Source organism: Conger conger, chromosome 7 (genome assembly GCF_963514075.1).
Source record: "Conger conger chromosome 7, fConCon1.1, whole genome shotgun sequence".
NCBI lineage: Eukaryota > Metazoa > Chordata > Actinopteri > Anguilliformes > Congridae > Conger > Conger conger.
In genome coordinates this window covers 40,791,685-40,806,429 of record NC_083766.1, presented here as the reverse complement: position 1 = coordinate 40,806,429, position 14,745 = coordinate 40,791,685, and the positions used below count along the sequence as shown (strand labels likewise).

At 39.6% G+C, this 14,745-nt stretch overlaps 1 protein-coding gene across 1 annotated transcript; it reads left to right on the top strand.

Moving 5' to 3' along the window:
* The first annotated feature begins 522 nt into the window (after positions 1-522).
* LOC133133045 (zinc finger and SCAN domain-containing protein 21-like) lies at positions 523-14,039 on the top strand. Its single transcript, XM_061249003.1, has 3 exons — positions 523-632; positions 9,555-10,275; positions 10,444-14,039. The coding sequence occupies exons 2-3, from the start codon at positions 9,563-9,565 to the stop codon at positions 11,459-11,461; spliced, it is 1,731 nt and encodes a 576-aa protein (XP_061104987.1). The 5' UTR covers positions 523-632; positions 9,555-9,562; the 3' UTR covers positions 11,462-14,039.
* The last annotated feature ends 706 nt before the right edge of the window (positions 14,040-14,745 follow it).

Genomic DNA, 14,745 nt, shown 5'->3' with positions numbered 1-14,745 from the left:
ACTTAGATCACATTTTTTCCCCATTTGAATGGTTGATGTGAACATTAACTGAAGCTCCTGAAGCGTATCTACATGATTGTATGCATTGCAATGCTACCACACAATGGGCTGGTTACATAATCGAATGAATAAGTAGGTGTAATAAAGTAAATATGTTCCTAATAATGTTTCGCCATGTTTATTATATAATATAAGTATTATATAACCATTATTATAATCTAGAATTTTGTATTATTGTTATTTCTTATGATGGTCGGCATTTCAATTTTTCAGTCAAAGCTTCTAAAAATCTGTAAATTACAGGGAAATTCTCAGTAAGCGAAACCCCTCCGAAGAGTATAAAGCAAAGAAAAAGCAACACAAAAATAGCTGGGGATCAGATTTCACATAAATGAGTGTATAATCTTATATTCTATGCAATCATGGCACAATTACAGCCAATATTTTTTTTAAAAAGAGACAAAATTACAATTCAGAAATAATTTAACTTACCGAACTTTTATTTTGAAAAAACTCTAACCGGCCGTCTCCAACGATTGCCAGCTTTACGGAGCTGACCTCCGACGTAGATCTCCATATCGATGAGAAGCTTGCTAAACGTCTTGTATTGACAAGATAAATAGACAAATAAGGTAAGGATAGTGCGCATTTATCGACTGCATTTACATCGTTATACTTTGATTTAATGTGGCTTCATTTTAGAAAAAATATGGCTTGAAACATTTAGCCTAAGTTACATTAACTAAGTTAACTTAGCGAGCGACAGCTATGTTTACTGCCTGCTAGCTAACGTTTTCATTAATTTTCTAATGTGAAAAGTCCCGACTTGTTTACATGTCTTACAGATGTGCATTCAAGCGAATGGTTACCTTCGTTTTGGTTGCAGTGCATTCGCCATGCGCGGTCCTAAAAAATATTTTTTACCATGAAGTGTGCCTGACCTGCAAATGTAGCCTACAAATGTGTTTACACGGCGGCAGTTGTACCGAGTAATAGCCGTTTTTGAAGAAGAAGAAGAAGAAGAAGAAGATGAAAAAAATACCGATATTCTGTCACCCATTTCGATCAAACTTTGAGGCTCAGACATTTCATGATCGCGCTGTCCTAAAATGTAAAAAAAATAAAAATAAATAAAGCCCTACCCGTGGCCTACATACAAGCTATTGTCTCATAAATCTACAACAAGAGTGACATTATCCATATACGCTGTTTTTTTTACAGGGCACTATTAAACAAGCTATTATTTATATTCACTTTAATATTTTAGATCAGTTACCATAGCCTCCTGGCTCTCAGGGTCATGCTACACTACAGATCAGTTTTATGAATACAGAACTGGGGAAAGCGGCTTCATCAAGATGCTCATAAATTGAACGGTGTGCAGGTATTATCGGATAGACGCTCGCTTCTGTAAATGTATTCCGCCTTTCTTTCCGTTATTGTCCACTGCTTGTTATCTTTATTTTGTCATTGTGTGATTGTGATTATTATTTCTATGTATTTTTTATTGATATCGTTTGTGTATTGATATCCCATGGCACGACTGGAAAGGAGAGCATTACTCACACTTGGTCTTCCTTGATTAAATGAAGGTTAAAATAAATAATACAGAATGTGAAATGAAATTGGAAAGTGTCTCATTTCCTGGACAATGAATGAGTTGCATTCAATCAGTATCTGACAATTTACGATCTACAGCATGCCTAAAGCCAGTGAGAAAGCTGGGTCAAAGGAATTGAGGTTGGGCTACTTCAAAGACTTGCTTGCTGTGTTCGATTTGCACTTAATTGTATGTCGCTCTGTATAAGAGCTTCTGCTAAATGCCTGTAATGTAATGCTTATACTGTCATCACCCCCCTACAAAAGAGGGGTTCATGCCCCTTGGGCATATAGTCACTTCTTTTCATGAACCCCTTAAGTCTCGATGGAGAATGCAAAAAAAAACAAAAAAACAAGCTCTGCAAATTTCAATCACTATGGTAGCAGGATATACCCGGTTCTCTCTTTATAACCTTTTTTAAGATTCCATTCCTTTAGCGACAACAGTTCCTCATTTTGTGTGTGGCAAAACAAGCGTAGGGGACCTCACGACCTGCCTTTTGGAAATCCACAGACTACACAAATCAAGGTAATGTTACATTCTTATTATTGGCATTTGGCAGACGCTCTTATCCAGAGCGACGTACAGTTGATTAGACTAAGCAGGAGACAGTCCTCCCCAGGAGCAATGCAGGGTTAAGGGCCTTGCTCAAGGGCCTGACGGCTGTGAGGATCTTATTGTGGCTACACCGGGATTAGAACCCCAGTCATTTACCTTAACCACTACGCTACAGGCCGCCCCCTCAGTGTCAGTGTCCTTTTCACGGCAAGGGTCCAGCGAACCAAATGTATAGTAGTTTCTCATTCTAAAAAGCCACAATAATCTGTATCCACTCAAAAACAGAAAATATTTTCAGTGAGAAAAAAACAAAAAAAACAAAACTCCACTGTTTGAGCTTAACCCCAAAGGGTTACCTTTCAGAAGAGACGAGGATTATGTACTCAAAAGGGTTCAAGAATTGTAACCATCTTATTTTGGGTATATCATTTTCAAGCTAAGAAAAGGGGGCGATACCTAAGGGGTTAAACTTCATGTGTAACATGCATTTGTTCTTTTTGTAAGATAGCTTATTATCTATTGTAATTTTAAATGCTCCCTGCTATGATATGACTTTCAGTAGCCTAGATTGACCAGTGTTTCTTTGGCCCGTTTATCTGTTTGGTGCATACTGTGGCAGCATGTAGAATTGTACCCCAAATATTTACAGTGGGCTTCAAAATTATTGGACCTCTTAATAAAATAGTGGGAAAAAGCTGCATATAATAAATTATTGGCATCTCTAACAATTATTGTAAATAAAATCAAACCAAGTGAAATTGGCAATACAATACTATAGAAAAAAACATAATGGCACCTTCATACCAGCAAACTCTTTGGAGTAATAATAATAATAATAATAATAATAATAATAATAAAACAAAAGCAAGCTTGTTGAGTTTGCCATACCTCATTGGAATTATGACTGGAAGAGAGTACTGTGGTCAGATGAGACCAAAATTGAAAGCTTTGGCTATACACACACCATCAACATGTTTGGCGGCAATATGTAATACATACAAAGAGAAGCACTTAATTTCTACTGTTAAATATGGCAGTCGCTCATGAATGTTTTTGAGATGTTTTGCTGCCAGTGGTCCCAGAGCATATACAGTTGTACAGTTGATCGACTGAACCAAAACATTGTATAGCGATACAGTAATTCAAGGTAATTGGTAAAAAATTGGTTCTAATTGCCACAGCCAATGGTGGGGGGTTTCAACATTAGCACGTTCACAGAGAAGGGGGAGGGATAAACAGTGTTGTGGTTTGAGGGTGTTTGTTACTGAAATTCCTCTCTTGACCATTAGAAGTCCGAAATGACCTATTGTAACTTTAAGTAAAAACAACAACCATGTCCTGTAATGGCCATCTCAGTCTCCAGACTTAAATCCCATGAAAAACATTTGGTCTGAACTGAACAGGGATCCCAATACTTGATTTTATATGGGTTCCCCTTTTTAACATTTTGGACGGAGGTGTAAAAACAGTTTAAGCAAATCTTTGAAGTAGCCCTTAATCAATTTCTTTGCAGGACCCATTTTTCCTCACTGGCCTGCTGTAGATCATAAATCAGATATTAATAGAATGTAACACATTCATTGTCCAGGAAATGTAATTGTCTACTGTAATTAAATGAGACACTTTACAATTTGTTCACATTTTTTATTTTAACCTTTATTTAACCAGTAATGCTCTCTTTTCCTGTAGTGCCATGGGAACAGTGTGGACCGATAATATCTATGGAAGCTAATGGCACTTATGTATAGATTGTATAGATATTACTTGTATAGGTATTGTTGTTTTTTTATTGGCTGTTGTATTGTTGTATTCTAGCTGCCAACTGTGATATGCTAGTTTGAAAGTTGATTGTACTCTTCAAGGGTTCTGATTTTTTGTATGTTTACACTAGGACTGTCCTCTCAGGTCCTCTTTGCACTTGTTCTTGTGTTTGATTTGCACGTTGTTGTACGTCACTCTGGATAAGTGCGTCTGCTAAATGCCATGTAATGTAATGTAATGAAGCAAAATGAAAATGCAAATCGGCAATAACATTTTGGGTTCATTCCATGTGCATTAAAAGCATGTCATAATTCAGATAAAAACGGCTGGCTCACGTAGAGCGGCATAATTGACTCGCCAATATTGTACTTGTTAAAAAAATGTATTCGATTAAAATGCAAAAGCCTGCTAAAAGTTAATGTATCGACATCTACGAAATAACCCTGTCATATTTTGAATTAAAAAGAAAAAACACATTTTAGATAAGTTTATTTTAATCATTATCCATGACAAAAATCTAATGATAATTAAAATGGCCCTGTAGCATTCCATTTTCATGTTTTCGTGCCACAAGGGTAACATAAATCAAATTAAATGGCATGGCTTCCTTTTGCATTATCATTTTTATATGATCAAACAAAAACCCAGTCAAAAATGTAAATGAAAAATTGAGGGTTTCCATTATCATTTTCATTTTCAAAGAAGACCTGTCAATCAAACTGTAGGCAGGGGCTCGAACAAATGGATGTTACTTCTGCCTCTTCCTGTCTGGTGTTACTTAGCAAGCTAACATAGCTCCACTAGTGTGCAGTGATGATTATACACAATTACATTGGGGTAAAAGTAAAAGTAAAAAAACAGAAACACTGAAATTATTATTATTATTTTTTTTTTATTATTATTATTATTTTTTTTTTTTTTACTTTTGCATAGCATGAATGCATGTTTGAAGGCTCATTCCATGATTGTTGATGCTAAACAATTTGTTTAAACTGGTTTGAAGCAACAATATTCAGCAAAATTACTTACTGATGGTCAGTTGTTCCAGTATTTAAGGTAATACGAACTTTGAGCAGTGTCACAGTGTTAAACATGATGGCACTTGATGAAAATAAATCATCTGGTGATATAAAAGTTAGAACTTGGCCCGCTCAAAGTCCAGACCTTAATCCAATTGAGCAGATCTGGGATTTGCTGGATACCAAGATAAATAAATCTGTTGTAACATCGAAAGAATCTCTTTGGAATAAACTTCAAAACCATATGGAATGGTTTAACGAGTGAAGAAAAAAAAAATGCAAAGGAAAGGGTGGCCACACTAGATGAGAAGAAGAGACGATTATTTTTGTTTTCACAATATATTGTTACCTGTTTACTTATTTTCATCTACATGAACCAATATTACATTAAATAAATACTTGAATAGTACTTGGTTTCTGATTTATCTTCATTGTGTTAAGTGTATAATCATCACTGCACACTTACTGTACATTCCCGTACAATGTAATGGCTGGCTGGCTCTGTAAATATCAACCAGCTTCGAATGAGAAATTATGATAAATTAGATTACTTTGTTAGGTAGAGTTAGCACTTATAGAGTAGTGTGCAATAATTTGGGCACCCCTGGTCAAAAAGCCTTTTACCATTAATATCTAAGTGAACAGAAGCAAACCTTACCTCTAAATGGTACAATGTTAAACATGATACATTTCTTCTAATTGTAAAGCAAGATTACTTTTACATTTTTTACAGTTTCAAAATGATAAAATAAGGCCCTGTAAAAAGGTTTGGGAACCCTGTCAGTTAGTACCTTGTAACTCCTCCTCGAACAATGCTAAGAGCTTGTAAATGCTTCCTGTAGTCTTTAAATTCTCGCAAGAACACCTTTAGCTCAGAAATATTCTTCAGCCTCCTTGCATGTACAGCATGTTTGAGATCTCTCCACAGAATTTCAGTAATATTCAAGTCTGGGGACTGTGGTGGGCATTCGAAAACCTTCATCCTGGAGGTACTTCATGGTTGATTTTGAGGTATGCTTTGGATCATTGTCTTGCTGGAATACCAAATCTGTCTTCAACTTCAATGTCTAGACTGAACATTAGCCTCTTGCATCTTAATACTTTGTGGAATCCATTCTTCCTTCCACTCGCACAATATTTCTTGTGCTCCCAGCTGCCACACAATCCCAAAGCATAATGGATCTGCGTCCATGCTTCACAGTCTACAAAGGCTTCACCTTTTTTTCTCCAGACATACCTTCTTTGGTGGTGGCTAAAAGTTTCAATTTTGGTTTTGCCAGTCCAAAGCACATTGTTCCACATTGTTTGTTTATTTTTTATTTTATTTTATTTTATTATTTTTGTGCATAATTTTGTGTTGAGGCCATTCTTTATGGCAACTCTGCCATGTAGGTCATTGCTTAAAGTACTTGTTGTCCTATGAACAGCAAGACCTGTGTTTGCTACTCTTATTTGCGGCTCTTTTGCAATGATCTGTGAGTTCTTCTGAGCATTTCTTATCAGGTCTTGGGCTATTCTATCTGAAATCTTTCTTGGTCTTCCAGACATTGCTTTGACTTCAACTGTTCTTTTATCTTCCATTTTCTAATAATGTTTCTGACAGTGGAAATAGGTAGTTTGAAACATGGTGGAAATGAGCCATCTTCATTCTGAAATCCTTGGACAACAGTTTATAGGAGCCCATGGCTGTTAACCCGAGACAGAATAGCCACTGCATTTAGATACTATAGAAGGCATGGAGTTACTTCAGAATAAAAAGTTCAGCCCTGGAATTATACTCACCTGACTCATTGAAGCCCTAATGAATAAAACACCTGGGTCGTAAAAAGTCTTAATCTTTTTAAAAAGTAAGAAAGAATAATCCAGCTGAGGCCATTTTCCTTTTTTTGTAATTTATAAACAGTAAAAATGAAAATAAAAAGCAATCTTTGCAGAAAGGTCTCCTGTCCATTTCGAGTTCAGGTTTGCTTTCGATTCATTGTGACAGACATTTAAACCGGATGCAGTATTCATTATCCACTGTGTGTATAGCCTGTGGCTAACTGCCTTTTAGGGATCCATGTCTAAAGGAAAATAAACCAAACTGTTATACTTAGGAAATAATATTTGACTAGGCCTGACTGTAACCAATTGTAAGTTAACATTGACACTGTTAGCTAGCTAGCTAGCGACATACACTCACCAAGCACTTTATTAGGAACATTTTTACTTTGCTGAGCAGCAGTTCTTCAGACAGAAACGCCTTGTTACTGAGAGACGTCAGAGGAGAATGGCCAGACTGGTCAAAGCAGCCAGATGGTGACAGTAACGCAAATAACCACACATTACTACAGTGGTATGTAGAAGAGCATCTCTGAACACATAACGCATCATAACTCTTGAGTGGATAGGCTACAGCGGTATCTAAAAAATAAGTCTAATAAATACCAAATTAAGTGCTGACTGAGTGTATCCCTTCATGTGGACTTTGTACCTCAACTGTTTCCTGTTGGCCAGCAGAGATTGGGCAGCCTGTAGCGTTGTGGTTAAGGTACATGACTGGGACCCGCAAGGTCAGTGGTTTGATCCCTGGTGTAGCCACAATAAGAACCACACAGCCCTTCTTAGTCTAATCAACTGTACGTTGCTGTTGATAAGAGCGTCTGCCAAATGCCATTAATGTAATGTAATGTAATGTAATGTAATGTAATGGATAAGAGCGTCTGCCAAATGGCATTAATGTAATTGGGCTTCACTTCCCCTATAGCCGGGGATCCTCCAGGGATTTCCTCCCACTTTTCTTGCTACTGGTTGAGGGTTTTTCTCCTCAGCAGGGACTTTTTTATGGTATCTGGAATAGGGGTTACATTTTTAAACGGTTACAAAAAATGGCTAATGATAACCAAAAAATATTTTTGAAGCTGAAATGGTAAGTTTAGTTTCAAATAAATACACATTCACGACCAGGCGTATTTTTGTGCTTTACATTAAAACCTAGCAATAGACAAGCTGCAGTGATGTAGTTTGTTAAATGTCATGGGGTTTTAAATGCAAACAGGGAATTGACTGCTATGGTATTAGAGTTATCAAATAATTTCTGTAGGCCTAGCGGTTGGTTGACTTATGGCTTATTGTAATGTCATGTCGTTTCTTAAGGTACACAGAAGATCCGTGTTTATTCGTTGACACCCAAATTCAAACTACCAGCAAACTGATTGTAGCTTTCCACTATGCTGTATCTACATAAAAATAAACAAAGCAATAGATCGTTTGACAAATGTTGCATGTAATATTACAATACGCTGTTTAGCAAGCAAACTGCCGCCATTTCAGCGGGTTAAGAATGCAAATACGACAGGGAATTGAATGCTCAAATATCAAATAATTTCTGTGTGTTTTAAATCGGTAGCTTTTAGTTTTTTAGTTCACTTATGGCTGATTTGTATTGAGTTTCTTTATCTGTGTGTCTTTGTTGACACGCGAATTCAAACTACCAGCAAACTGAACTTTGCTTTCCACTATGCGGTATCAACATATAAATAAAGCAACCCATTATCCTTAGGCGTGACCCCAATTTTGAGTGCACAACCTTCTCTGTAACAAAGTTATTAGCAGCATATTTACAAATTTCATGGCAATCAAGTCTATCAGGCAGAAGCCATTGGGAAGAGGGATGAAAAAATTAAGAATTATCATTTTAACTGATGCATTTCAAAAGATGACATGATCGATCAGCATCTTTGGATGTAAACTACGGGGATTTAACTCCAGACTTCTGCAACTGTGAGGTTACATTGCACAATGTCACTGTAAATGTGAATCTTTAATTTGGCAATTAGGCTATTATCTGACTTACAATGTTGATATTTAACTATTGACATGGTCCAAAATAAAGTTTGAAAATTCAATTCACTTTCTCAGTAATCCAGTAAAAAAAAAAAAAAAAAAAAAAAAAAAAGATACAACACCTAGCGCTCATAAGTAGTATTGGTTAACCGGTTAACCGGTTAAAAAATTGGATGCTAACTGTTTACAAAAACTGATGATTTCTCACATCCCTAATCTGGGGACAATTTTATGTATTTGTATTGCAGTAGAAACTACAGTCATGCCAATTTGTGACCTAGTCATTACAGTTTTGGGGAACAGTGACTAGATTGGTAGTTTCTCTAATGAGCCATCATATGGTGGCCGTGACATTTGTAGTTGTTCGGGAAACGCACCCCAGCAACAGATTCTATCTGTTGTGTAGTTTGTAAATCTGTACGCAAAACAGAGGGTTTATGTCTATTCACATTGTAGGATAGGTACTGTAAGCAACTCCATGTATAAATTGAATAGAAATTATGAATAATTAGGCGTGACCACTAATATTTTCCCAGCAAAAAAAAAGAGCTATTTTTTCCCTAAATACAAATGACACTCTGCTGCCTCCTACTGTCGGAACCTTGCAAGTATTTTGTCCCAGCCAGCAGCATTATTAGCACGTGAAATTAAATACAAAACCACTGTGCATTTCCCCCTTTTTGATAACTGCTGCAAGGCAGCCCACCTTGTACTTCAATCGAAGCGGAATGATGTTGCTGTCACTTTGTGTGTTTTAGTTTTGTAATTTTCCTGTGCATCCTTCCATGCAGGAGCAGCCATGGATTTGGTGCAGTTTGTAGCTTCCCTGCTGGACCTACACAAGCAGCAGCTGCAGGCTCTGGCTCGTCAGGGGGAGATCCAGGCTGCAGTCCTATCACGGCTGCTGGACAAGGATGGGCCTGGGCCCAGGGGTCAGGGCCTGCGGATGCCAAGACTAAAGGTCGAGGAAGGGAATACTGAGGTGTACCTCAGTGTGTTTGAGCAGGCTGCTGCCTCCTGCAAGCTGCCCAGGGCGGAGTGGGGTGCTAAGCTGGCAAGGCTGATGGGCCAGGAGGTGCTAGAGGACAAGTGTCCCATCTCCACGTCATCCACTCTCCCTGATTATGATGCCCTTAAAGCCAGGATACTTAGCAAAGCATGGGCAGAAGAGGACCAGAGCCGGCAGGACTTCTTTTCAGTGAGGTATGACCCCCTGAAGGGTGTCCGTGAGTTGGGCCGGAGCCTGGACTGGGCTGCAAAGCGCTGGCTCAGGCCTGAGCACAGGACTGCTGTGCAGGTGGAACAGCAGGTTGCCATGAAGCAGTTTGTCTCCCTCCTGCCGGATGAGGCTGGGGTTTGGGTGCACAGACAGCACCCACGGGACATGGAGGAAGCAATCCGATTGGCTGAAGAGTGTCTGAGCCTATCCAGTGAGGAAAGCTGTTCTACCAGCACCACACCCACAAGACAGACAGACACATCAGACAGACAGACTGAGCCAGGGGACACAGGGTAGGCTATAATATGTTTTCGTTAGCAGCTTTAATATCAGTATCAGACTATTCCCAACTAAATGTTACACCTTTATTGAGATCTAGTCCTTGATACTTTATAAAGATTAATGCTGTCAGGACCATACATCCCTCATACCATTTTCTTCTTCATACTTTTTATTTTCAGGACTACTAAACGCAGAATCTGTGATCCAACTGGCATCAAAGAAAACATAACCAAGTCATTTCTGAACAAGCTAGACACAGTAAAACTGGAATCTGTCCATTTCAGTCTGGATATCCCAGAGCTGGAGGTGATTTTTCTGGAAGAAGAGGGATTGGATGAAAAAAAATCTCTCAAGCAGGAAGTTTATGAACAAGGTTTCCACAGTCCTCAGATTCCCACTGACAGAGAGCATGCTCCACAGAGTGCCCTTCTCTGCATGCAGGACTCCCTGCAGCAAGAGTGCACAGACAGGAGAGGGAGGCTACGAACAAAAGATCACTCATCACTTGCTGCAGTTGAGAGGATCTTAGTGGCGAGCTCAGAGAGACACAAGGGGACTGTACCACCATTAAGCCAGCCCAGGAGGTCTGGCAGCATCACCCAGCCCCACCTAGCAACACCCACCCCCTCTGAGCCAGCTCCCACCACCTGTGAGGTTCTGTCAGTCAGCCCTCATCTAGCTCCACCTCTGTTGTGTAGCTCTGCTCTGTCTCGGTATCAGGATGCAATGGTCAATGGATGTCTGAAGGACAGGGAGGATTTTAGGTGGAGGCCTTTCCTGTCCAGACTGGGCCAGAAGAGAAAGCATCCTCATACCATGCATGAAAGCAGCTTGCCCACCTGGATCCAGGAGACGCTACCCCAACCTCACAAACCCCGTACCCCTGCTGACCGTACCTACACCCACTGCTGCCCAGACTGTGGTCGCTCCTTTACACAGGTGAGCAGCCTCCAGGAGCATCGGAACATCCATACAGGGGAGAAGCCTTTTTGCTGTGAACAGTGTGGGAAGGCCTTCCACCATCGACGTACCCTGAACAAACATAGCCGTGTACACTCTGGGGAGAGACCATTCCACTGTCTGCAGTGTGGCTGGACCTTCAAACTCAAGGATGCACTGAAGAGACACCAGCTTACCCACAACAGGGACAAATCCAGCAGCAGCTGCCTGGCAATCACTTGCCAACCGCCAGAGTAACAGCACCCTACAACTGGACAATCAGTACCTTGCTGTTTCAGTTCATTAAACAGTTTGCACAGTTTCACTGATGTGAACACAGCCTTGGTCATGCCAGTGACTTGGTGGATACATTGTCACGGTGCATAAGGGACTTCCAGGCAGGTGCCCATGGATGTAGTCCTGAGAAGTCTGTAGGGTGGTGCCTTTCTATTCCTGGCATATGTTTGTGCTGTGGTATGTGTGTGTTTTGTTTGTGGTATTTTCGTTGAGTAAAAATTCACACTGACCCTGCAATACTGTTCCTTTGTGCTATGGAGGAACTGAGGGAACCTGAAGTAACTATCTGTCAATGATCTGCGCTATCAAACTGAAAGCACAGGCCCAAGAGCGTTAGCACTGCTGATATTACTAACTCCTAGACTGAGGTATGACTGGCTGCATCAAACAAAGGTCCAATTCAAGGTGGCTGTTCCGCTGATATGCAGCGAGTAGCATTTAGCAACATGCCTGTGAAGTTTGGACGCAAGCACTAGAGGGGCCTCTTCCACTGGTAGTAATACACACAAACACAGACAATCTGTGTGTTCTTAGACCATTTAATGTGCTGTGTCTTATCCTTCCTAAAAATAATATTCTCATTATATATATGGTACTGTAGATGCCTGCCCATAGCTCAGTGCAACTGTCAGTGCATAGTCTTTGCTTATAATGTCATATTAAATGCTGTAAAGAGCATAGACATCACTGTGATGGCTGTTAATAAATGTAATAAATATTCATATTCTCAGCTATTCAAACTGCCACAGAATGCTTAGTCTTGTTGGTATTCTGCTCTTAGCATGTCAGATATTCATGTCTCAAACTGTTCTCAAAGGCTTAATTTAGCTCAGATTAAACCTCTTGTGTGAATGTGCTGTGTGGTCAGTTGTCTACATATATGTGAAGGAAATGATCATTAACTAGCCTCTAGCCATAAGAACATATACTTAGTGAGCACTTTATTAAGTATTTATTCAACTTATTTTTTTGACTCTTTAAGTCTTCTGCTGCTGTAGCCTATCCACTTAGAGGTTTGATGCCTGAGTAACCGGGCAAGAAGGGGCTTGGTTTGGGAGGCGGGCTAGAACCCAACGGTCACTCTATCAGCTTCGGAAGACGTCTGCAGAGAACCTGCTGGAAGGACCAACATCTCAGCAGCACAACACCAGTCAGGCCTTTATGATTCAGTGGCTAGACGGAAGCCTCTTTAGTAAAGTGCATGACAGCCCTCTTGGACTCTGAGAGCATGAAAGATGCATACAGAGAGGTCCTTGATGTAAACCTGCTCCAGAGTGGATGACCGCAGACTGGGGCGGTGTTTCACCTTTCAATATGACAATGACACCAAGCATACAGTCAAGACAAAGCTGGAGTGGCTTCACGACTGACTGTCCTTGAGTGTCCCAGCCAAAGCCCAGACTTAAACCCCATAGAACATCTTTGGAGACCTGAAGATGGAAATTCACAGATGCTCCCCATCCTATCTGATGGAGCTTGAGAGGATCTGCCAGGAAGAATGGGATAAACTGCCCAAATCCAGGTGTGCAAAGCTTGTAGAGACTTACCCAAGAATACTCAAAGCTGTAATTGCTGCCAAAGGGGCTTCAACAAGGTACTGAATTAAAGGGTCTGAATACTTACACTCAGTGAGCACTTTATTAGGTATTTATTTGAATTTTTTACTTACAGTACTGTGCAGAAGTCTTAGGCACCTGTATAACATCCTGCACAGATAAGATTCTTTCAAAAATAATTCAATAAATAAACGTACTAGGGCTATACATTTTACATTACATTTTAGTAATTTGGCAGAATAGTTAAAAACAAGGATCAATATTTTTTGTGACCACCTCCATTAAAACTGCATCACTTCTCTAAGATGTCCTGCAGTTCTATAAGACAGTCAGCTGGGAGGTTGTTCCAAGCATGCTGGAGAACTTGCCACAGTTCTTCTGCAGACTTTGGTTGGCTCCTTGTTTCTGATCTCAGACAGCCTTGAAGTTTTTATGTAAAAAGTAGTAAATTGCTTATAGTAATGTTACTTTTTAAAATTAAATACAAAAATGTCTCTGTAAAATTAAGTCTTTTGGAAAATGAATGTTTGGAAATCTCAAATGTGTTCTTTTATACTAACACATAAACATATATATATAATAAAGTCTAGGGTGCCTAAGACTTCTGCACAGTACTGTATGTCTTCTGCAGCTGTAGCTTATTAATTCAGATGTTGTGTGTTCAGAGAGGCTCTTCTGCATACCACTGTTGTAATGTCTAGTCATTTGCGTTGCTGTCAGCTTCCTGTCAGCTCAGACCAGTCTGGCCATTCCTAGTGAGTATGACCATTTGCGCTCATTGCTTGAATCTCTTGTGCCATCAATTCAGGAATGCACAGAATTATCCACTCTTCTGAATCATGCAATGCTATTACCACTTGTCACACCACAGCCAATGTAAGACACATTGTGTAATCTGTAACAGTTATACTTACAAGATTGACCTGCACATGCAGGTTGCTGGAGAGCAATGAAATCCTTACTGATTAAACCTTCTCTATTCATGTGTGATGCTACTGCTAATTATGCATCTCCCTGTGGAGCAACTAGCCACAGTCAGCACAATTTATTTTATTGAGTATTGGGAATAAGACCAGACACAAGAATAAGACCAGTGCCTTAACCACCATTCAGCAGCCCCAAAAAGATTTAAAGGAATAAACCAACATTTTAGGAAATATACCTTTTTTCCCGACTTAGCCAGATGTTCAATTTCATTTTTATTTTTGTGCATTCACTGGCTCTGTTTCCAGGTTAGCATAACGTGTTAGCTTAGCATAAAGACTTGAAGCCTATAGGAGGAGTCAGTAGCGTACCTCCCTCAAAGGGAAGAAATACACCTTACAGCAACTCCAAAGCTGTCTTATTTACACTAGGTATCGTGTACTTGAAATACACGTGTATATACAAACAATAGTAAAAACAAGAGACATTGTTTTCAGGGGAAGTTAGACGGTTGGAATTATAACCGCTGAACACACATGTATTCTTCCGTCATCCGCTGGTTAAGCGCAGTGCCCCTTCTGAAGGTAGAGCTAGATCCGGCACAAAGTGCGCTCACTCACTTGTCTACAAAACTCAGGTGAGTAGCTAGCTATCACTACTTCTGATCATGGCTGACTTTGTAAGACAGGATGAAGACGATTTTTTCTGGATAGACGGTGATCCAGAACCTTATATTTTTGAGCCTGAGTTTACAGATGAGGAACT